We start from the raw sequence: 26,112 nt of genomic DNA on the forward strand, positions 1-26,112 counted from the left end.
CAAAAATAACAATTTCAAGTACTTATTTCAATGCAGAGGAAATTAAGCAAGAGCTTAAAAAAAAATAAGGAGAAAACAAGGTTTGAAGTCAAGCATGAAATGTGCATAAATCTCAGTGAAACTTCCAAGGAGTCCGAAAAAGTAGTGTCCAAGAAACTCTTGTATCTTTTCTTTTATTATACTTCATGGCTTCAAATTTTCACAGTATAAAGAAGAAGAATTGCTCTTTCAGATAAGCTATTTTTGTAATTTTGGGGTTTTGAAGACCAATTTACTATTTTGGCTGTTTACAGAGAACCTTACTTGGCAATGTATTGGTGTTTTTGGGGTGGTAGGTCACATTTGACATACGTCTCAGACTCATTGTACTGCTGGATGATGACAGGTAAGTGTATACCATGTCAAAAATTGCAGAACACATATTATTATCAATTCAAATTTTGATTTATAGATGTTATACCCTTTCATCAGGGCAGTTTCTCAACCCCTATCATTATCCCCATACTGATTTCTAAGTTTCCAAGTTGGTGCGAAAATATGTAGAAGGCTCCAAAGATAAAAACCCATGTAATGGCATATGATGCAGCTGTACAGCAAGATCACAATTTAATGCCCTACCACAGGTTTAATGTACATGTAATGCAAGCATTAAAAACATGTCAGTTTGTAGAAATATTATACTGGATGGGGAGGGGGGGGGGGGGGGGGGCAGACATGAAAAAATTTTCAAAGAAACTAGAATGGGATGGAGAGAAACAATGGAGCTCATCCATTTCCCTAAGTGAAACTGAAGGCTTTTGTGCACACATATGGTGAATTTTATGAAAATTTCCAGTATAAAAGAAAACGTAAGTTTTCAGCAAGTCCCCCCCCCCCTCCCTTCAACTGCATACAGCAATGACTAAGAAAGTTTTGTTTCAAATTGAGAGTATTACCTTTAAGATCTTGCATGATGATGGAGCAGTAACTAAGAAATGTGACAAGAATGTTGGTAGATCCACCAGTAGATGGAACTCCTCCAACGGTCTGAGGGTTCTGCAAATCTGATTTCAAGAACAACATGCTGCATGATCCCAGATACATCAGAGGGGGAGGGGGTGTGTTTCACAAAGATTTAAGTATGACTTAGATTCGCACTTTAATGCCTAGTTGAGTACGGTATAAGAGGTATGACCGCATTGGAAAGATTATGCGAAGAGGACGCGCACTAATGCATATTGATCAATAAGACTGCGCATTTGGGTGTTGCGTATCATGTACGCGACAACATTTAAGTGTGACTCTAAGTCATACTTACATGTAAATCTTTGTGAAAAAAACCCCAGCTATAATAACAACAAAGGCATTTTGTGATTGACCACAATAGCTAATTGTATGTTAGCTCCAAGTCACTTCCATTCAATTAATTTTATGTCAAGGTGAAGTATAAAAAATGCATAATGTACATCAAACAAATATCAAGTCAACATTGAACATAAAAATTATACTACAGACAAGATTCCTAAGTAAAAACGAAATTGCTTGATGAAATATAGGATCCCAACAAAATTTAAAAACTATGTACCCCCTTCAAACTATGTTTTGCCGAGGTTTAATCAAGAAATTTCTGAAAGAGTGAGGGAAATATCATAAAAATGTGAAATTCAAATATTCACAACGAAACAACAGATGAAAAATAAAATTAAATGTCACTAAACTTTTGTAAGATTGCAATACTACAATATAATAAAATATAATTCACATTATCAAACTTCTATTAGCTTATAAACATGAAAATAAATTGATTAAATAATGAATAATAATATTGGGTATTCATATTGCACCCATACACACATTTTCACATGCTCAGTGTATGAAGAGCAAGTTACATAACAAATTAATATTGTTGACTTCACAACAATTGTACATATACATGTATATCTATGTTATCTAGAAATGTAATTGTGTAAGTTTGCTGTTATATTCATATTCGATGGGGGGGGGGGGTATTTTCTTTAATTTGTACTGTATGTATTTATCTATAAATAAAAAATAATGTGCGTAAAGTCTTTATTGCACTTGGTAACTTTTGAAAATATGCATAATAAATGAATTTTTATTGCTACATTGTTATAATTAAAATTTTTAGTAATACAGTCATGCACAAACAGCGGGGAAAAGGAGAAATAAATGAGTAGAGTAGAATAGGAACTACATCTCAAGGGAAATCATTGAATATAGAAAAACGGGATAAAAGTTCGATTGTACTTACTACTAACAACACTAGGCACTGCAGGTGCTTGAGGGGACGTGGGTGTGGTTGGAGCACTGCCACTATGGTCCGAATGATTCTAAAAACATGCAATAAAAACAAAGATTGATTGAAATTGCTCCTTATTTTCAGTTTTAATATTTAAAAGCACATGGAGCTTATGATGAAAGACAGAGAGAGAGAGAGAAATAGGATGATTAAGAACAAAAAGGGGAAAATGAAAATAGAGAGAAGTGTGTGATCTGAAGTAAAGAAAGCAATTTGAAAGTATGAAATGATTGTTACCCATTTTTTCTTCTTTATATGTTACCCCAAAAGGGATGATGACTACTGTCATCATCATTATCATCGTCATCATCATTGTCATCATCATCATCACCATCAGCATCATCATCATAACCATTTCAATCATCACCAAAACCATGATCATCAACCATCACCCATCACCATAACAATCATCATCACCATCATCATCATCACCACCATCATCACCATCAGTAGCATCATCATCATCACCACCACCACAACCATCATATTTATCATCCTTGGCATTATCATCACCATCATCAGCATCATCATCATCACCATCATCATCACCATCATCATCATCATCATCATCACCATCATCATCATCACCATCACCATCATCACCACCTCCATCGCCATCATCATCCCCATCATCTGGCTTCACTATCATCAACATCATCATAATTGACATCAATATCACCATTACGATTACCATCATCATCATCATGAATATCATCACCATTGTCGTCATCATCATCATCATCACCATAACATCAGTAGCATCATCATCACCACCACCATCATCATCACCATTATCTGGCCTCACTATCATTAACATCATCATCATTGACATCAATATCACCATTACGATTGCCATCACCATCATCATGACCATCATCACCATAGTCGTCATCATCATCACCACCATCATCATCACCATAACATCAGTAGCATCATCATCACCACCACCACCATCATCTCATCACCATTATCTGTCCTCACTATCATCAACGTCATCATCATTGACATCAATATCACCATTACGATTGCCATCAACATCATCATGAACATCATCACCATTGTCATCACCATCACTAACATCATCATCATTGACATCAATATCATCATCATCTCATCATCATCATCACCATTGTCGTTGTCATCATCAGCATCACCAATAGGTACTTACATGTGATAGTACTGTAATGAAATTTCTGTTGAGATGTACTGCTTCATAAAGAGCCAGCAATGTTGCATTATTGGGATCTCTCCTATCAATCATCAAAAAATATAATCATCAAAATGTGCTCTTATACAGTGCATCCCAGAAAAAACGAAACCGAAATTATGTGATGATTTATCATAACTTAATCACAAATACAATAGAAAAATGACCTACCAATGTAAAGCTTAGAATCGCCTCTTTCATCTGATATTACTTAGATTATTCTTCATTCACGCATGAGTGCGCAAAAACAATTTGAAGAAAGGATACCAAAAACTCATTTGGCGGGGGTATCTGAATTTCAAAAAATCACATGCCTAAAAAGTTCAATATCTGCTCTTTTATTTGATACCTTAATCACAAAAAATGGTAAAGTAAAAAAGTTATGTTCCCTCGAAACAATTCTTGTATTTCCATAATTTCATTAAATAAACATGTTTTCACCTGTTTTCCACAGAAGCTATCACATGATTAAAAAAAAGACTTAATGCATGGCTGATCATCAACAAAACAGAGTGTCAAGTGAGTTTGAACGCTAGCCTGTAAAACCTCTTCATTTTATGAAATTATTGAAATTCAAGCCTTATTTCAAATAACCAGAACTTTGTTATTTCTTAACCATTTTCTGTAATTGAGGTATCAAATTAAAGAGGTAATATCGAACTTTTTAAAAATGTGGTTTTCTTCTTGAAACGCAGATACAGCCCGCCAAACGAGTTTTTGGTATCCCCTCTTCAAATTGTTTTTGCTCACTCATGCATGAATGAGAATTAATCTAAGTAATTTCAGATGAAAGAGGAGATTCTAAGCTTTACAATGGTAGGTCATTTGTCTATTTTTATTTGTGATTAAGTTATGATAAATCATCGGTAAATCTCAGTTTCATTTTTTGTAGGACACACTGTATAGTGAAATGTAAGTAAACAAGATCAGTTATCCTGTACAGCAAGAAGATCAAGAAATCTAGAACTTGAGGGTTGACAAACAGAATTTCTTAAAAGTTCACAGCAGCAACTTTAATATTTGAGTTGAACAAATAGAGGAAAATCAGACAAGCATAGCATCGAAAATTTCATCAATATTGGATGTAACATTAAAAAAAAGTTGTATAGATTTTTGTTTATTTTCACAAAAAGCTTAACTTCAAACATATATATATGTATTTTTTTAAAACTTTTGTTTGCTTAAAAACATTTTGTTAAAGGGGAAGTTCACCCTGAAGAAAACTTTGTTGCAAAAATAGCAGAAAAAATAGTAAAAAATATTGGTGAAGGTTTGAGGTAAATCCGTTGAAGAGTAAGAAAATTATTAGAGTTCAAAGTTTTGGATTTGTGAAGTCATAAACGAGCAGCTGCCCCATGTGTTATGTAATATAAAATGCATGAATTTCAAATTTTGCATGGTTCCTGATGACTTAATTTTGTTTTCTATTCATGATCAGGTGTGAAATAATTTGTCCATTGATATACAAAAGGTACAGTGAAAACCATTTTCAATTTTCTGAGAAAATGACATTTTATTGATTTTTTACCATTCGCTTTGTAGGAATGCTGCTCGCATATGACGTCACAAATCAAATAATTGAAATTCTAATAACATTTTAATTATTTGATGAATTTTTCTCAAACCTTCGGTTATATTTTTTATTATTTTTTCTTCTATTTTTACAATGAAGTTTTTGTCAGGGTGAACTTCCCCTTTAAATAAACATATTGCTTTAAGTTATTAAATAAACATGTTGCTCATTTATGATTAAGTAATGGTTTTAACAATTTTCATTATAAAAAACCCCAAATAAAGGTCAGAATACAAAGAAATAAAGATATTGAAAAAAATTTACAAAACAGATAAGGTTGTGTTGATACCAATTTTTTTCAAAGTACATGTACATTTGATCAGAATCTCAAAATGAGCCTCTAAGTCCTCCCAAATAGCCATTTGTGGCTTTATCTAGATAATCAGACAAAATTCAATACATTATGCATAAATTAGCATAATTGATTAATTAGTTAAGATATCATTTGGAGAAATTGATGTTACAAATTTTGTAGATTATTTGCATGCCGATTTTTGTTGCGAATGCCCATGGATAGAGGTTGATAGAAAACAGATGAGATATCGCTTATTTACACACCCTCTCAAATACTAAACATGTTGTGAGGAGGGGGTGCGGGGGGGGGGAGAGTGGGGTGGGGTGAGCACTGTTTCTTACTTACACATAAGCTCGATGTGTACCTGACTCCTCTGAGACAAACATGTTTCCAACCTGTGTATTGAAAAAAAGTTCATATTTGAAGACACAATATTGGTGACTTTTCAGCTCATTATACCTCGATCAAAGCATTCCCCTTTGCATTCTCTTGTTATCGCTGCTATGTGAGGCAACCCAAGGGGGAATGGTTGAGATGACAGAATATATATTTGGCAAAAAAAAAATCAAACCTGTATTCTCTTGAAACCATGTCTTTGTAGTCAAGAGTAATCATTCTTTAAAATGCCACATACTTTATAGACTCCAGGGTTGAAGAGGCCTTTAATGCATATGCAAATCAGCTCATTAATATTCAAAATACCTATAATTGTCTACATATCATTTTTAATTATAAACAATGGCACTCTCCTAAAACCTTTAACCTCATCACAGGGTTGATCATGTGTCTTCTGCCTAGAACATCATTTCAGTCCCTCTGTGACTAGCAAATACATTCAGCTCATTACCATATTGGATGAATATTCATATATTGCCAACCCAGATCAAAAAAGGTACATTTTACATCAAATTTACTGTTTTAAAACAGCTTCTTCTCATTGAAACTGCATGAAACTTTCCAAATATGTTATTAATTATACCTACTCCACTAGAATATAACCAGAAACATATTATAGAATAAGGATGCAAAAATATGACATCAATTCAATTTACTAACCATAAAAGATATACCATATAGATAATAAATAGTAGAGTTCAACCACACATCACTGATCCTTCTGGTTCAGAACAGGTGATGACTTGCATGATCATGTAACTATACATGAGATGTGTCAGCAGACCATTGTTACGCAAGGCACATATGCAATCTGATGCTAGCCAGAGGGATTCACACATTCTTTATGTTATCATCCATTTTCCGATACAGTCCCACATGTGTCAAATGCTGCTGGGCAATTCAATGGAATATATCATTATTCATCAATTTTATATTCTTTGCCTATTCCTTTCACTTACTTCTGTAAAATCAGCAATCTTGTAAAGAAAAAAAAATTATACTTTATCCCTATACCAATATCATTTCCCTGTTTTGACAACCGTTTGACCAGATGAAAAAAGAACATTGGATTATAGTATTTTTTTCCCTTATTTCTTTCCCGGAATCCATGTCACTCTCCTTATCTTATTGTTTGTATAAATCATGTTGATTATATGTTTATGCCAAATAATACTACTACTACTAATAATTATAAATAAATGTCCTCCAAAATGGGTAAATTTCACATTTTACATTGTTACATCCAGGAAGCAGCCATCTACTTTCCATATTTTCATGAAATTGTTTTGAATTAGTTGGAAACTATCGAGAAAATGAAAAATATTCACTTCTTTCTGGACTCTGAAAGATCGTTTCCAGTTGCTGTCACCCTCAGTCAACACCATGAAAGTCTACATGTGGGACCACAATAATGTCATTATTTTCTCTGAACAAACTTACCATTGATGTTATTGAGGAGAGCCATCCACTTCCTTTCTCTTCATCTTGCTTGGCTTTATACCTCCTAGGGTGAACAAATTGGACATCTCTACAGTTTTATACAGTCCTTTACGTATTTCTATTTCTTTACTAGCCCAGTGCACACTACGCAATCCATCATGTCCATTGCGATCCGATTGTCAAATAAATTATAATTCCTTTTGATATGAAAATTCCATCCTATCAAATCTTAAGGCCTGGTCACACCGCCCGAGCATTGTTGGAGCGGTCGTGGAGCGGTAGGGCGAGAGGGTCGAATTTCGCTTACAAAATTTGGGAAAAAATCGAGAAAAAAATCGATTAAAAAAAAAAATCAAAATCGAAAATGGTGAACGGTAGCGAGCGGGGATGATTTTTTCTCTCCGCTCCACGACCGCTCCAACAACGCTCGGTCGGTGTGACCAGGCCTTTAACGATTTATGATTATGAATACTAAAATCGAGATCCCAGACTATTTCAAGCCTCCCTGTAGGAATAAAAGCAAAATTCAATTCCATTCCTGGAATGATTAATTCCTTGAAAAACCCAGAGCCCTTTAAACACCTGCTGGAGCTATGGCCAGGATAGCATATACTGTGCCAATGAAAAGGCAACAGATTATTGGCACATTATAAATGCTATATATTGTGTTATACATTCTATCTATCTATCTATCTATGGCTGGCTGGCTGGCTGGCTCTCTGTCTGGCTGTCTGTCTGTCTGTCTGTCTATCTATCTATCTATTCCTACACCTCACAGTACCTATCTTTTCATATTTGTTTTTTCTGTTTTATGCTAACCCATTCAAAGCAATCTAATATTACAACAATTTCTTACCCATTAAAGTCTCCTAGTATTGTTGATATTACATGACCTAATCCCTATAGGATGAAAAAAAGAGATCAGTCAGTACTTTAAACATTAAACTGATAAGTATTACATGGAATATAAAAATAACAACAACAATAATGATAATAATAACAATAACAATAATAATGATAATTTTCAAAATATATAATACTAATTAATGGGTATAATATTCATAACATTTGCAAGGCACTTAATACAGATGTTTGTAAGTACGTAATATAATCATCAGAATCTTGGACAAATTTAAGCAAAGTTAGAAAAAAATCTATCACTTTATTAATAGCTTTAATCTTTTAATTTCAATTCCTTCAAAACTTTATTGCAGATAAAGGCCTTTATTAAAGATTTGGTTTGTATGAGTGACTTTGTGATTATATCATCATGTTCAGGATTGCAAAACATGATTAATTCCTTTTCTCCATTCCTTGTGGAGCATTCCAGCATCATTTCAAAAGACTTAACTACAAATTTACTTACATTCAAAGCCAGCTCATCATCCAGAATAGAAAGCTTCACAATGTATGCATTTGCAGACTGAAATAAAAAGAGATAAATAGTACACTATTTTGAGTAGGGAGGACACGTCCCCCTGGGATTTCCGCCCATGTATATGTTCATTATAAGCTTCAATTCTGTGAGAGTAAGGAAGAGGGATGAAAGGCTGGCTATCATCGGTGATTGTCCATGAACAGAGGGCATTTGGATACCAACTCATGAAGTTGTGTGAAAGCAATACAGTGGAGCATTTTTAGTCCATAAATAGTAATTAACTAGTGATAATGGACAATATTTTGGTTATATCATGTAACTGTGTGTGTATTGAGTTTAGTCAGACGTGTATCAATCAGATATGATTATTTACGTCTGGGACCAACCCTTAACGTCACCATCCGAAAGATGTGACCAGGGGAGCGTTTCATCAATATTTTCATCCGACAAGTTGTCAGATCTGACATCTTTCCATGATTTTGATTGGCTGAGAGGCACTGTTCCTATGATAACTGACGGATAAAATGGGACTTGTCGGATAAAACGTCCGACAAGTCCTTTCATGAAACGCCCTCCAGGGCTCGAACCTCTGCATCATTTTGTAACTTCCCCACAGCTTGGATTACAGGCGCACGCCACAACGCCCAGTGATATATCAGCATAATAATAATAATAACAAAATTCTACTTTTATATAGCCCTTAACACATCAGAACAACGTCTCTCAGCACTTTACAGATGTATATAATAACCATAAAACCATTATAGAATTTTCAATATCGCATATTTTTAGATATCAAAATTACCACCCACCACTTATTATTATAGTAACTTTTGGATATAATTACCTCATATTTTCTATAGTTGACAAGGATGGTCAACAAGAGAAGTGCTTCATAGCCATGTTCCCCTCGAGCCACTGGGTTAGCCAAAATCTGAAATAAAGTATCAAATCAAAGCAGAATGCTTAGTTACCAAACCATTTAAATCATTTCTCACTAGCAGGAAAATTCACTCTACAAAAAAATTATATTCATAAGATCATGCGATCTCAACGACCACTCAGTGAATATATTATTTTTTTTGTATGTGTTTTTCACGCCGATGCACATTTTGTTTGCCGTAATATCAAACTACACAATTTCCCTATTGGTAACTCAATGCCCTGTAATGAGCATGCAAAAACCCTTCTGGAGCCTGAAAATCAAAAAGAAATAGGCAAATATGTTTAGAAATTGATTTATAAAACAGAAAAAAAGTGCTCTTACCTGTACAATAGACTCAAAGACACTGTTCATCATCAGGTATTCTAGTAATGTGTTCTGACTGACATTATTGGCAACCTAAAACAAAATACATTACAAACAAACATCAGAGTAATCAAATTTGATGATAAAAATGAAATGAGTAAATCCATATTTTACAGTTCGAAATAGACATGAAATGAAATACTCCGAAAATTTGCTTTGCCCAACTGATCGTGGGCCAGGCAGCCGTTGTGCAGCGCCAGATTGACAAGGCTCTATCCTTTTAATTGTTGAATGCCAAACAGGGAGGCAGCAACTCCCATCTTTCAACATCTTCTGGTGTGACATGGCCGGAGTCTGAACCCCCAACCTCCCGGTTGTGCGACGGACGCTCTACCAACTGAGCCAACACATCGGTAATTATTTAAAGAGAAATGAAAGTAGTTGCAGTAAATGCTGATTTCATGAGAAAGTCTGTAAAACCAAGGTTAATTGTCACTATATTATTGTAGATCTAGATCTGGTAAAGTTACATTAACTGAACTTTCTAAAGTCACGACATCTAAGCTGAAAAACGATAAAACTGAAGATTGCCAACACAGATAAGCACATGTGGGACAGTGTTCTATTTCTATTGCTTTAAAAAAACCTAATATTGAGCTTAAAATTTGTGCTTGCTTTGCAAATTTCTCAGCAATTACACAACTTATTCCAAAATCCTTTCGAACAAATATTTTTGGTGGTGATTCTGTATTTATAAACTAATTTTGAAATCATTACAGCTGGCATTTACCTTTATTGTGAGAACTTAATGGTCATGTATAGAATTTTTAATTGCTATGTAGATATAGACTATTGAATCCCCTGCTATGCTCTGGTGACACAAAGAGTTATTTTTTCTGGCACTCTAGTTTTTCTCTTTTTTCAAGCACCATTCCAATCATACATGTTTTTGAGGTTGTTATTGCGGCTCAATCTAGGCGAGTGCTGTATCATAAGAAAATTTAGAAAGTATATTTTGAAAAGAACCATAACTCAGAAACAATAATAGATATAACCGATTTCTGCAATTCATTCAGAATTACCGAGTTAAAATGTTCAGTTTTAATTTAAAAAAAAAATCAAACTTACTGTTGAGATGACAAGAAGTACTTTCAAGGCAAGATTTTTAAGGCTGATAGACTGGTCTCCTGTCAGTACATTGTTCAGTCTCTCAATGAGCATCTACATATTAGTGAATATAAGAGCATAATTATTCGAGTTTCAGTCACTAATTAAAATTAAATAGCAACAATATTGATGGAGATTATGACGATGGTGATGATGATGTGATTATGATGATGGTAATAATGATGAAGATGATGATAGTAATTAAAACTAAATAGCAACAATAATAACAATAATGATGGAGATGATGATGATGATGGTGGTGGTTATGATGGTGATGGTGATGATGATACCAATGATGATATAATGATGATGATGATACCAATGATGATATAATGATGATGATGATGATACCAATGATGATATAATGATGATGATGATGATAGTGGTGGTGGAGGTTATGATGATGCCTATGATGATGATGATAGTGATGATGATTGATGATATATTGATAATGATGATGGTGATGATTATGATGATGGTAATTCTGATGAAGATGATGATAGTAATTAAAATTAAATAGCAACAATAATGATGGAGGCGATGATGATGATGACGGTAATGATGGTGATGATGATGGTGATGGTAATGATTATGGTGATGATGATGATGGTGATGATTTTGATGATGATGATGGTGAGGATGACGATGATGATGGTGATGATGATGATGATGACGAGGATGATGGTAATGATGATGATGAAGGTGATGAAAATGATGATGGTAATAATGATGAAGATGATGATGATAGTAATTTAAATCAAATAGCAACAATAATAACAACAAGTGGAATGCCTCTGGCCGTCTCACCTGCATCACGCGTTTCAATATAGCAGCAGTGCTGACTTTGAATACTACTCTAACTCGCACAAGATGTTCAGTGATACATGGTTACTCTTATGTCCACTTTTTTATGAACTAGACCAATAAATTTACAGAGATATGATGGTTATTCAACAAAAAACCCCAACATAGCCAAAGTTCATTGACCTTACATGACCTTTGACCTTGATCATGTGACCTGAAACTCGAACAGGATGTTCAGTGATACTTGATTACTCTTATGTACAAGTTTCATGAATCAGATCCATAAACTTTCAAAGTTATGATGTTAATTCAACAGATACACCCAATTCGGCCAAAGTTCATTGACCTTTGACCTTGGTCATGTGACCTGAAACGCGCACAGGATGTTCAGTGATACTTGATTACTCTAATGTCCAAGTTTAATGAACTAGACCAATAAACTTTCAAAGTTATGATGGTAATTCAACAGATACCCCCGATTCGGCAAAAGTTCATTGACCCTAAATGACCTTTGACCTTAATCATGAGACCTGAAACTTGCACAAAATTTTCAGTGATGCTTGATTACTATTGTGTCCAAGTTTCATGAATCAGATCCATAAACTTTCAAAGTTATGATGGGAATTCAACAGATATCCCCAATTCGGCCAAAGTTCATTGACCCTAAATGACCTTTGACCTTGGTCATGTGACGTGAAACTCATGTAGGATGTTCAGTGATACTTGATTAACCTAATGTCCAAGTTTCATGAACTAGGTCCATATATTTTCTAAGTTATGATGACATTTCAAAAACTTAACCTCAGGTTAAGATTTCGATGTTGATTCCTCCAACATGGTCTAAGTTCATTGACCCTAAATGACCTTTGACCTTGGTCATGTGACATGAAACTCTAATAGGATGTTCAGTAATACTTGATTAACCTTATGGCCAAGTTTTATTAACTAGGTCCATATACTTTCTAAGTTATGACGTCATTTCAAAAACTTAACCTCAGGTTAAGATTTGATGTTGACGCCGCCGCCGCCGTCGCCGCCGTCGGAAAAGCGGCGCCTATAGTCTCACTTTGCTTCGCAGGTGAGACAATAATGATGATGATGATGATTATGATGGTGATGGCAATGATTATGGTGATGATGATGATTTTGATGATGATGGTGATGGTAATGATGATGATGGTAGTGATTATGGTGATGATGATAATAATGATAATGACGATGATGGTGAAGAAGAGGAGGAAGACGGAGGATGAGAGAGGGGACAAGGAGTCAGATGTGGACTTGTTGCCCCAGAAGTGAGATATATCAAGCTTCTTACCTGCATGACCTGTTCCGCAGAATCAAAACCAATAAGAATGTTGATTACATCAAAGCCATGATCCACCATAGCCTTCTGATAAACACCTCGAATCAGTGCACATAATGTCTAAAGACAAAAAAAATAGGATAGCATTTAATGTCAAATGTGAAAAATAGCAATTTTTCAATATTTCACATAACAATTTTTTTTGGAAATGTCTTTTTTTTTTTAGTTCAGCAGATATCTTAATAAACTAATAAGAATTATTAATAATTTACAAGTTACCGGGCTCATTCTATGCCACTCTTTTATTCATGTAATGTTCTACAAATCCATGATCTTTATGCATTTAAACTTGGAATATATATGTTTCAACTCTCAAAAAAAGAATTACCTATTACCGTATCTTCTCTATTTAGAAGAAATGAAGAGATTCACAGTTATCCTACTCGTCAAAGTCATTATCATCTTCCACGTACTCGTACAGCTTTTTCACATAAAACAATTTTTGTCATAGGTCCATTTTTTTTGAATGATTTACTAATAGACTTCAAAGATTGCAATTCTATATCTACTTTTAAACGTAAATTGAAAACTTATATTTTAAACGAATATCTTAACGACAATTCATCGGCTCCCTAGACAAGTGTTCCTCTTAACTATTGTCAGTCCACCTCCCTTTGTTTTTGTTTTCTTTCTTTGTGTCTCCTTTCTCTCGTTTTTTAAGGAAATATATATATATTTTCTCTCTCTTTCTCTTTCTTTTCTTGTAACATATTGATATTAAAACAAGTTGACAATTACTAATAATTTCATTAATAGGGAAACTATAAATTACAAGCTCTGCTTTTTAAATAGTTTGCCCTTCATATTCTCATCTTATTGATATATCTGTCTCCAATCCAAACATTCAATTGTATAACATTATTTTTGTCCGATTTATTATGAATTATGGTGATATATTGTGTTATTCTATTATTAATTATTTACTGTCTTTCGAAGGATGTTACATTGTACATTGTATTTGATATTTTATGAGATATGAAAATAAACCAAACTGAAACTGAAACTACAAGATGACCCGAGAACCTACAAATTACATGTTTGAAGAATGAGCTCAAACATAAAAGAAAAAAAAAATAATACACTATATGCCCTGAATATTAAATGCAATTGCCTGATTTTAAGATTTTGCCTAAAAACATCACTGCTCATGCTTACACCTGGTTTAGACATTGCTGACTTGAAGTTTGAAGTCTTCCTGTGCAGATTGGGTTTGCTCTTTGTCATTTTATCCCAAACTGAGCTGTTATTAAGGAACAATCCCTAAAATTGTTGAGAACTGAATTCCAACACTCCCATAGGCCCAAAATTCAGCTTATACAGTAAACACTTGTTGTCCCAGAACAGAATAATTGATTCTAGTACTAACCTGAAGTGCATTGACCACACGGATAGGATAGCTTTCTTCCAGAGCCATTACACAGTGATAGAACAGAGCATTGATGTTTTCCTGTATCAAAGCAAAGAACATGGTGAGATAATCTTAACCTTAAAATCTAATTATTCAGGAAAAAACTAAATAACAGTACAGCCTCGTAGATTACATTGCATACTACTATTATGCTAAAAGAAAGCCAGACCTGGTTTAAGATTTTAACAGAATTTACAATGTGCTCCTTATAGAAAATGTGAAAAGATAAACACAAGCCTATTACCAAAGTCTGAACTTTGTTTGAAGAAAAATATATATTTTGTTAATAGCAGTATTAGTATAGAACTTTAGATGATAACCTTATCTTAGTACTGCCATCCAGTTTTAACTCTTCATGCGTTACGTTCGCATTATTGCACATCCGTAGGCGTGTTTCGTTCGCATTTTTGCACATATTCCCATATTTCCCATAGACGTCCCCTGTCCCATTGTTTTCGAACAATTGCATGCCCCGGAGCATGCCTAGCTACAATGTATAGCCTATACTATAGTATAGAGATCAGCAATAACCCCCCAAAAAACCAATACATCCTGATCACAGCCAGGAAGTTCATTGAAAAAGGATAGGAGAAAATCAATAAAATTCTCCTCACAAACAATACCATGGCCAGATTTATTGTTAGGAGTCTAGGACAAAAATTTACTCTCTTTTATTTCCACTATATATGGGCTATTTATATCAGATTATCATGATTTTGGTATCAATGCAAAGCTATGTAATGAACAGTCCAAGTGGATAAATAAAAATCATGCCACTAACACAAGAACTAAAGTAAAAGGGGGCTAAAATTTGTTGGAAATATTAGGAGAAAGCATTTAGAAAATATAATTTATTATGCAATTCTCCATAATTTATCAAATAAATTTATATACGATAAGAAAGCCCAGGAAACACTTTACAAGTTTGCTACACAACATTTTCTTTCAAAATGATCAGATAAAAAGTTATGGCACTCTAAATAACAGTGTATTATACTGCGTAGAGGGGATCACTGCTAAAATAATGCAACACACAGGGGGTTTACAAGTGAACGCATGAAGAGTTAAAAAGAAATGTGTTCAACCCACACAAAGCTTATAAACTTAAGAAGAATAAGCTCTTGGGCCCTGTCGCATAAAAGTTACCACTATGGTTTGCCAGGCAATGGTAACTTGTCTGGATTGCTTGATTTTGACTGGCTGTTGATCAGTGTTACCATGGTACATGTACATGTAGTTACCAGAGGATGGCAAAATTACCATAAAAGTACCTTTTATGCAATGGGCCCTGGGGTATATACATGTACATTGATGCTTCAAAAGAATCCGCTGCACGCACCACGAACCGTCCTCTCTGCGCACTTCGATGCGAAACTTTTGCAGAAAACGCATTTAAAGAAAAAAAACAATTAAAACCAGCAATAAGTGCACCTACAGGGAGAGCAAATTATTTACCAGTGTCTTTGTTAAAAAGTTCAGGTTCCAAAGTTTAATCCCGTATCTTTATATTTTCTTGAAGTTAATTATTTACGCCACAGTGGGCAACGTAACAGAGGACACTTAGTGGAATAGATACAGTGCGCTTAACTTTCGCATCGAAGTGCACAGAGAGGACGGTTCGTGGTGCGTGCGACGAATCATTTGAAATAGATTTTACATCTGGATATCTTATTTCTCAACACTATCACACCACTATTAACAATATTGAATTGGATTTGGTTAACAACGGACATCTAAAACTTACTTTCAGGTTAAGCAGGCCAGCAGGAGTCAATTTGTCAAGTTCGTTCTCAATATAACTCACATTCGCCTAGAAAAGTGATGAAAAAAAGATAAAGGACAGATAGTATTTCTACAGCATCTTAAAACACACTGGTATAAACCTTAACTTGTTTTAAGACATAACCACCCTATTGGGGTTGCTCAAGGCGCTTACAAATTAACTTAAAGGGGAAGTTCACCCTGAAGAAAACTTTGTTGTAAAAATAGCAGAAAATATAGTAAAAATATTGGTGAAGGTTTGAGGAAAATCCGTTAAAGAGTAAGAGAGCTATTAGAGTTCAAAGTTTTGGATTTGTGACATCATAAACGAGCAGCTGCCCCATGTGTTATGTAATATAAAATGCATGAATTTAAAATTTTGTATGGTTCCCGATGACTTAATTTTGTTTTCTATTCATGATCAGGTGTGAAATGATTGATCTATTGATATACAAAAGGTACAGTGAAAACCATTTTCAATTTTCTGAGAAAATGACATTTCATTGATTTTTTTTTACCATTCGCTATGTAGGAATACTGCTCGCATATGACGTCACAAATCAAATAATTGAAATTCTAATAACTTTTGAATTAGTTGATGAATTTTTCTCAAACCTTAGGCAATATCTTTTATTATTTTTTTCTGCTATTTTTACAATAAACTTTTTGTCAGGGTGAACTTCCCCTTTAACTCACTACTGGTACAATTTACCATTTGGCCATTAGATAAGTTTTCAAACTGGCCTTGAAATATTCTACTGATCTACAGTCTTTAGTTTAGTTGGAAGATGAGCAGCTGATGCAAATGCACACTCTCCCCATGACCGTCTGGTTTTTGGAATAGAAAGATCGAGAGTAGAACTCTTAGAAGAACAAAGACCAGAGTGACCAGGTTTGCGAAAATCAAAAAGAGGTGAGATGTATTATGGTGATGTATCAAGGTAGAACAGGTAGCTAGGAGCCTGAACTATTCACATGCAACTGTGAATATTTCGCTCTACCGATCAACACTAATTGTGAAAAGTTTAATTATTTCACAATACACAGTTCCTACATTAATTTCCCACTCTTGGACAAAAGCTCAGCTGTCGTCACTATCTAAATTCCCTCGAAGTATATCGGAAAAGAGCAGATCTTACCTTCAGAAGAAAGAATTCATCCCAGAAATTTGCATTGTCTCTTGTTGGGTCTTTCCCCTATGCAAACATGAGATAAGAAATTTAAAGAATACAGCAAAGACTTTTTTCAGGTAGACATATTTAGAAATTAATAATAAGAAGGGCAACTACTACTACTACTAATAATAATAACCATATTTCTAATGCGCACATATCCACTCCGAGGAATGCTCAAGGCGCCTGACAATTCATCATAAATTCAAATATAAACAGTAAATTGGAAAAATATAAAATCATATATTAACAAAAAATACGCTCAAATTCATAAGGAGAGGGGGGGGGGTTATTAGGGTACACATATAATTGGATGTTATGAGACATAAGATAGGTTTTCAAGTTTGTTTGGAATGACTGAAGAGAGGATGAGATTTGAACAGTGTGGGGAAGTGAGTTCCAGAGACGGGGTGCGGCAGCACAGAATGCTCGGTCACCCCATGTCTGGGTTCTTTTAGTTTGATGGAATTAGATGAGCGAAGACCAGTACGAGTAGTAGAAGAGGAATGAATGAGAGAGGAAATATATGAAGGGGCAAGGTTATGAAGTGAACGGGAGGTTAAAGCATAACATGATATACAAAAAAGATACAATAAATCACACTTTCATTCTGTATAATATTGGTCCAACTCTCAAGCTTAATCCACGTCTATTACAGCCCAAAAATTAACAAAGAAATTTTGGACCACGTGAGCAAATCTGGTTAAAAAAATGAAAATTCAGAGAGATAAATTTGTGAAAGCTTGAGCAAAATCAAACACACTATCATATTAAAGAAACTGAAAGGTTATGGTAGCTAAAAGGATACCGGCATGAAAGTAATTGAAAGTGGTTTCATGATATAAAAGATCATGAAAATATGAGAAATATCCTGGTAAAACATTTGATATCCCATTCATGTACATATGGTAACTTTTCACAGTCAGTTTACCCAATGCTCTAGTTATTTCTTATTCTGTGTGCAGGAAGCTCCCAACATACATGTACAACATGCACACAAATGTCAAAATTTCCTATTCTCCTGAACAGAAAGCTTATTTAATTGGTGCTGTGCATTTAAGCAGCTTTGTTACATGGAAGCACAAGACTTAAAGTTTGCACATTTATAACCCATTTGTCCATTATTAAACCAATTTTTAAAACAAAATTTGAAGAAATATGTTGTGTAGCAAATAAAAGTCATTTTCCCCTATCTGACAAAGTACATGGACATGTATTCCAAAGCAATGACCTCTCAACCAGCAAACTCTAATTTGGGGTTTCTTGACTACCTTTGCTTGTGACATACATGTACATAACACGTATAAGGTGGAGACTTGTAGGCCTATGCAAGCTGCATCTAGACCCCGGGGGGGGGGGGCCACTTCCATTCACAAGTGGATACCATGCGCAACCATGGGGTCTCGAAAAGCACCCTAAACACGTAATTTCCATATTCTGAAAATGCACCCCTTAACAAGTATTGGCGTGTGAAACCCTACCCTTAACAAGTATTGGAAACAAAACGATATACTCTTGGCAAATATTCCCTGAAATGAACCCCTAAACAAGTACAGGAATGTTTTATTGTTACGGGTCCTTTGGTCGTCGGCTTTACCTTATTTGGTTTAGTACGACCCCATCTTCTACACCTCGCGCAAATCGGACTCTAAACACGAAGTGTTGGGGCAAAAAGGACATCCTTTATAAAACATTTGAATTTTGTTTTATCATCCCCGCAAATTCGACCCTAAACACTTAATTTTCCTAGCGAAATAGATACCCTTTTTTCATTATTTTTGTGTTTTTGACACCCTTATCACGTTACGTACGTAACGTGCCCTATCGTGAAAAAGACATCCTTTTTACGTGTTTTTTTGGTCGCGCATGGTATCCACTCGTCAATGTAAGTGGCCCCTCCGGGATCTAGACTCAAATCTGACAATTTAACCAATTAAACCATGTCTAGAATGAAGACTACACTCCAAACATCCTGTGTGTGTGTGTCAAATGTAAAGGCAGCCACTAATGCATTAAGTCTTGCTACTTCAGCCTTTGCATTATGCACCATGCGAATTATGAAAACCTATGGTCTGTCAGCCACAGTACATGGAGATTCTAGTCTCACTTAATCAGACCCTGCATTGTGCACTTGGCGAATTGCAAAAACCAAAGATCTGTGTATGCAGACTAGGTGGCAACTACAATATTCAACTCACCTGGAAGAATGTGTCGTAAATATGGAGTATCTTCTCCTTCAGTTCAATCTTGCTTTGCGACCCCTGACGGAGTACTTGTTGATTAGGATGAGGCATGTTGAAGGTGGACAGGATGAATACAGATGATCTCGGATCTACAGAGGGGATCTGTTTGGATGAAAAAGCACAAGAAACATATGCTACAAGTACATGTAGGAAAGATATAGCTGCACAATTATGCACTTTTAGAACCCTACACTGAATAAAAGAAATGTATGAACTCAGATTGATTCATAATTTTCTTTAAATATTAACAAAGTAGCAAATAAAAATGTTACTGTTCTAAACCTACATGTATGTTTATATCTGGCATTAGATTATGTTTCAGACAAGGCCACATATTTTATCGGGCATATTTCTATATTATCTACAGCACTAAGTGAAGAAATAAAAAAAAAGATGCAGAATACATCACAGATACCTTACTGTACAGCAAAGTGACTAAATATGACCAGCAACGCACAAGCAAAATCTTGCATAATTGCAGTACACACTAATCATTAGGCCCGTTTCGGGTACACGTGTACACGCACGGTCAAGTCAGTGCACGTGTACTAAATTCCATCACCGTGTACACGGTAGCATCTGCATAAACAAGCTCACAGCCTCACATTAAATCTTAGTTCTCAGACACTGCACATGTTTTAATTACTAATATGTCAACATATTTCAATTAATCCAGAGTGAGTTCACTTCCAAACTCGCCTATTTAATTCACATTCTTTCTGGAGACTCACGTTTTTGTACCACGAAATCGGCACGAAATGGGTCTGCTCCGGTCTCAAAAGCTCGAAAGCGTTGCTCAATCACACTCAGAGTCAATTTGAGATTCACCAATTGCGATAGCGATCATCGCTACAACTTACGTGTTATACGCTCGCACACAAGCCTACAAACAAACGCTCTTCAAGTTGGCAACATAATAATGAAAATTAATCGATAACTTCAGTTACACTTATTCTGCAGCGATCTGTGCATGCATGTAAGGTACAGTATACAAAATGCGCATCCACCGAGCGTCGGCGATAGCTAGGGCCCTGCACTGATTTTCTTTTGCATTCTTTATTAATTTAATGCGCTGCTAAGCCGAGTAAACTTTTAATTTGCACCAATTTTTTGTGGATTGATACTTCAAACTTCTCAGGTAAGCTTTAAAACCGTGACTTAGGCTATATAGACCCCTTTTTATGACATATTGATGCGGGTCCGTGTCGACATGAAAACAGAACTCGCTCTCACAGTGTTTACAACGTGTACACGACCGAAAAACACGCCGTGTACACGTGCATCAAAAATGGACTTTCAAAACGGGCCTACTAATCATATAACATGTATCACTCCTAAGATCCTGATTACAACTTCGAAAATTCATCTGAAAAGCAAAATGTTTCTATCATAGAATCCGGGTAATATTTCCAAAGAATGAATAGATTTTAGAAAGGGGCCATCATTAAATTAAAATTTGGCATTTAATTAATGGCCATGCGTTTTGAGTTGGGCCCATTTCCGTTACAACTCAAATTTTCCTCCAAAATCGCACCATTTAATACAATTGTATTTTTTTCTTATGTTTGACATCCTATACCCATAAAAGTATATATATTCTGAAAGGAAATTGTCTGAGGAATTCAACAATGCAATCAGAAAAGGCGTAGAGTAATGTCAAAAAAAAGTTAAAGGTCAAAATATGTGGAAAACTGTGAAAACAACATACTTCCAAATAAATCTGAGAATCAGATAAACTTTACACCATATAGGGAAATAACATGCATATTTCAACTCTTTAGAGTAAGACCTTTCCAGTGATATATAACTTGTTAGGGATAACTCTACCAAAATAACTGGGCGCAATCATCTTTTAAGACCAAATTTCACATCACAATTTTTCGGGTATCGGGAATCAATGCTTGATTTACCCCTAAAATATGAATTAGTCTTGCCTTTAGTTGCATAAATACACTTGCAAACACTAACCAGCATATTATGATATATTTACTGTGGTTATTATGAATAAAAAATGATTTTATTTGACTCAATTCGTTGGATTTGTCACTGCTTGGCTCAGAGACTGGTGGACCACACGTTGACAACTGAGAGCCAGGTTTAACATATAAATATAGGAAAAATGTGAATGCACAATGAAAAGTTCTCATTACTGCTTTAGCTTATTTAAACTTAGTGTGAACAAAAACAACATACAACATGTTATAAATGAATTCAGACACCTGGCAAAATACTTTATTTTAAATATACCCTCTTGCTCATCATTCTGCAGGACATGGTCTCTTGGTACTGGGTCATTTGAATGTCAATGCACCGAACATATTCTATGGGTACATTTGCCTCTGTTTAGTTTAATCTTTGTACCAGTTTCATTCTCAAGTTGGAAAAATATTCTCTGAACACTTTTGTGCCCGCCAAATATGTGTCATCTACTGATTTATAGACGCAGCGTGATGTAACATTAAGAAAAAAAAGATAAATAGCATCAGATGAGGGTTTTATTGCAACAAACAAGTTTTCATTAATTAAAATTTCATAAAAGGTGTATTTGCTATCTGTTATGTTACCAGAATAATCTGGAGATTCGGACACGTACATCAAAGTTATTACTATCAGTCTACGCTGTCAATATTGCAACCACGAGGTCATAATTATTAAAACAATAGATTAATTTATCTCTGAAGCCTTTAATTAGTTTGTGCTTTTCTTTTTGAAATATTTGCAGCTTCTACATTTTATTGAAGGTGTAACCCACAACTGCATTTTATCTCTCCTCATTTCCTATACTCCAGACAGTCACATTTTCATTCATGTTAATTTTATGATTTACATCAATTAATTATAGTAAGGTATCCTTCAAACTTAAAAGTTCAAATTTGACCCACTTATGATTGAAGAATAAGCCATTGAGCCCCAAAACTATTACATATTTAGGTACTGTGATGTTACACATTTAGTTTCTTAATGAAATGAAAATTTATGCTCCCCTCGTCTACCACCATGCAAAAATGGCCAATTGATGTTACATAATTGCTAATTACTGGTAAATGAAGTCATCTCATGTATTTCTTTTTCTTTCAAGTAATTGGTATAAAGATTCCCTTTAACATGATACCAAATATACCCATGTAGCACATGTATTTCAAGTTTTCTACCATTAATTATTTCTGTGCTTGTCGTGCCAATGTAACGATACCACCTGTTTGCGGGCCCAACATAAAACGCCTGGCCTAATACCCTTTCTCAGTAATGTTTTCTTTTTCATTAATAAAAAGCCCTTTTCAGCACTGACATTTTATGTATTGGATTTCAAAGCTACAGTTCAAAGAGATTGTATGATCCAGAAATTTTCAGGTCATTCCATGGCTCCATGCTTTAGAACAGTGTTGAATATGCAAGACAAAAATATGCGAGCAGCTTCCCCTCATATCATGTACATGTAGAATAACAAGTGGAGTGCCTTTGGCAGTCTCACCTGCATTACGCAATTCAATATACATGTAGCAGTGACTTTGAAAACAATTGAATAATTATTCACAAAGAACATCAATCATATGATAATAAAATACTATGTTCATTTACCTTAAATGGCCTTTGACCTTGGTCATGTGACCTGAAATTCATGTAGGATGTTCACTGATACTTGATGTTGAAGTTTCATGAACTAGATCCATAAACTTTCAAAGTTATGATCGCAAATCTACAAATAGGCCTACCCCCACATGGCCAAAGTTCATTGACCCTAAATGACCCTTTGCCTTGGTCATGTGACCTGAAACTCATGTAGAATGAATGTTCAGTAATACTTGATTACCCTTATGTCCATGTTTCATGAACAAGGTCCATATACTTTTTAAGTTACATGTATGACATTTCAAAAACTTAACCTTTGGTTAAGATTTCAATGTTGATTACCCCAATGTGGTCTAAGTTCATTGACCTTAAATGACCTTTGACCTTGGTAATGTGACCTGAAACTCATTTAGAATATTCAGTAATTTACTTGATCCCCTTATGTCAAAGTTTTACGATCTAGGTCCATACACTTTATGAGTTATGACAATTCAAAAACGAGAACTTGGTTTAAAAGATTAGTCTTGAGGACGCAATGATGATGATTTTTTTTTAGATGTCATATATACTTCATCATTGACGTCTTGACACTCTCTCCATAGACTCTTCAGCGAACGACCAAAACATAGATGGATTCCCCAAAAAAATCCATCTTTTTAAACCGAAGTTACTAGAAGTTTGTTAATTTTATTAATTCTTACACCTTCCTACACCTAATGCGTAGGAAGGTTTTAAATATTACTTTTAAAAATGTAAAAAAATGAAGATTTCTTACCTAACTGATGCCGCGTAGACCCCTCGTTCCACATGTAAACAACGGAAATACAATAGCCTCGACCCTTGAACCGCTTATGTATGACGTACTTCCGGAAAGCAATGCCGGCTTAACGAACAATTTAGAGATAAAAAATCTTATTTAACAAATATCAAAATTTATTTTGTGATCATAAATAATTCATATTAATATATATAAATTATTTATGATCACAAAATAAATTTTAATATTTGTTAAATAAGATTTTTTATCTCTAAATTGTTCGTTAAGCCGGCATTGCTTTCCGGAAGTACGTCATACATAAGCGGTTCAAGGGTCGACGCTATTGTATTTCCGTTGTTTACATGTGGAACGAGGGGTCTACGCGGCATCAGTTAGGTAAGAAATCTTCATTTTTTTACATTTTTTAAAGTAATATTTAAAACCTTCCTACGCATTAGGCGTAGGAAGGTGTAAGAATTAATAAAATTAACAAACTTCTAGTAACTTCGGTTTAAAAAGATGGATTTTTGGGGGGAATCCATCTTTGTTTTGGTCGTTCGCTGAAGACAGTATGGAGAGAGTGTCAAGACGTCAATGATGAAGTATATATGACATCTCAAAAAAAATCATCATCATTGCGTCCTCAAGACTTGTTAAGATTTCGATATTGATTCTTCAAAACAGTCCAAGTTATTGACCCTAAATGACCTTTAACCTTGGTCATGTGACCTGAAACTCAAGCAAGATGTTAAGTAATACTTGAATATGCTTATGTCAATTTTTATGAACTAGGTCCATGATATACTTTCTAAGTTTATGATGACATCTAAATAACTAAACCTTCGGTTAGAAGATTTTAAATGTTGACGCCGCGCCGTTGCCACCGCTGTCGGAAAAGCAACAGCTAAGACAAGTCTGGCTTTGATTTGCAAGCGAGACAAAAATCAATGAGATACCATTTTCTCAAAATTTGAAACTGGTTTTATTGTACCTTCAATATATCAACAGATTCATTTCACATCCGCTCCTGAAACTAAATTTTAGTCATAACATGTTTTGAAAAATTAAAAAAAAATTGATATTGATGTATTTCTATTTCAATTACATACATGATGGGGCAGCCACTCATACATTTACATATTATGACGTCATAAAAATACAAAAACATAAAATTTTAACTCTAAGAGAAGTGTCTTCATCTAGCCTAGGGCCTTCGGCCTAATGATTTTCAGTTTTTCACAAAACTGTTCTCAGACTCGATCTCAATTCAACTTTCGAAAGTTTCGAGCTTTCAAGGCAGTGGCAGTAAAAGGAATTAAAATAGCTAAAATGAAATCATAATTAAAACAGCTGGCCAAATCGTGGTTTCGGGAACCACTCATAGATTTGTGTATGCACACTTGTGTACAAAGTGAATGGAGGTGGAAATAGGGAACCGTGCGTGTGACTGAATAAAGCGCTGCTGTATGAAGTGAACGGTGGTTTCCTATATCACGATAATGCCAAACAGCCTAAAATTCAACTTTTCATCCAAACATAAATCAATGTTAACAAGATGTTACACACTCCAGTCTTTGTTTAATTTAAAGTTTAACTCAAAAACTGCGTCCGCGATCGATGACGTATGAAGACTCATTTTCTTCTTATGACATTCTAAAGTACAAGCAAGGCGGTTTTGAGCTTGTGCAATTCATATTCAAGTATCACGGATTAGTCATATCCTCATTGGACATGCGTGTATAAGAATTGCTTGCGCCGGTAACGGGGGAACGTTAACCTGTCGTCCTAGTTATGTAGTCCGTGTCAGAGTCCAGAGAACGAATCTTAAAAAAGAGATGACTCCATTCATATCACGATGATATACTTACTAAATCATCTGAAACTATACGCTCTACGAAATTACTTCGAGAACACCACTGCATTTACAAATGTTCAATTCGTAATGTGGACTTTTCCGACTTTTAATCAGTTCCACGTCGCGCAGCTGACGTCCGCCCAATTTCGATGACGTATGGTGTTGCAAAAAA

General features: G+C 34.8%; 1 protein-coding gene across 1 annotated transcript in view; it reads right to left on the bottom strand.

The window, feature by feature from the left end:
* The window catches only part of LOC121425163 (armadillo-like helical domain-containing protein 3), a 39,574-nt gene extending 13,479 nt beyond the window's left edge, over window positions 1-26,095 (bottom strand). The window contains exons 1-16 of the mRNA XM_041621164.1: window positions 25,954-26,095; window positions 19,714-19,860; window positions 17,483-17,539; window positions 16,327-16,392; window positions 14,541-14,621; window positions 13,127-13,234; window positions 10,966-11,058; window positions 9,856-9,930; window positions 9,436-9,522; window positions 8,577-8,633; window positions 8,067-8,110; window positions 7,211-7,274; window positions 5,720-5,769; window positions 3,468-3,549; window positions 2,252-2,330; window positions 936-1,043 (exon numbers count right to left, since the gene is read on the bottom strand). Coding sequence (XP_041477098.1) covers window positions 936-1,043; window positions 2,252-2,330; window positions 3,468-3,549; window positions 5,720-5,769; window positions 7,211-7,274; window positions 8,067-8,110; window positions 8,577-8,633; window positions 9,436-9,522; window positions 9,856-9,930; window positions 10,966-11,058; window positions 13,127-13,234; window positions 14,541-14,621; window positions 16,327-16,392; window positions 17,483-17,539; window positions 19,714-19,860; window positions 25,954-26,007 — 1,252 coding nt within the window. The 5' untranslated portion in view covers window positions 26,008-26,095. The remainder of the gene's footprint in view (window positions 1-935; window positions 1,044-2,251; window positions 2,331-3,467; window positions 3,550-5,719; window positions 5,770-7,210; window positions 7,275-8,066; window positions 8,111-8,576; window positions 8,634-9,435; window positions 9,523-9,855; window positions 9,931-10,965; window positions 11,059-13,126; window positions 13,235-14,540; window positions 14,622-16,326; window positions 16,393-17,482; window positions 17,540-19,713; window positions 19,861-25,953) is intronic.
* Window positions 26,096-26,112: the final 17 nt, after the last annotated feature.

The sequence above is a fragment of the Lytechinus variegatus genome, chromosome 12 (assembly GCF_018143015.1).
Source record: "Lytechinus variegatus isolate NC3 chromosome 12, Lvar_3.0, whole genome shotgun sequence".
In the NCBI taxonomy this organism is placed as follows: domain Eukaryota; kingdom Metazoa; phylum Echinodermata; class Echinoidea; order Temnopleuroida; family Toxopneustidae; genus Lytechinus; species Lytechinus variegatus.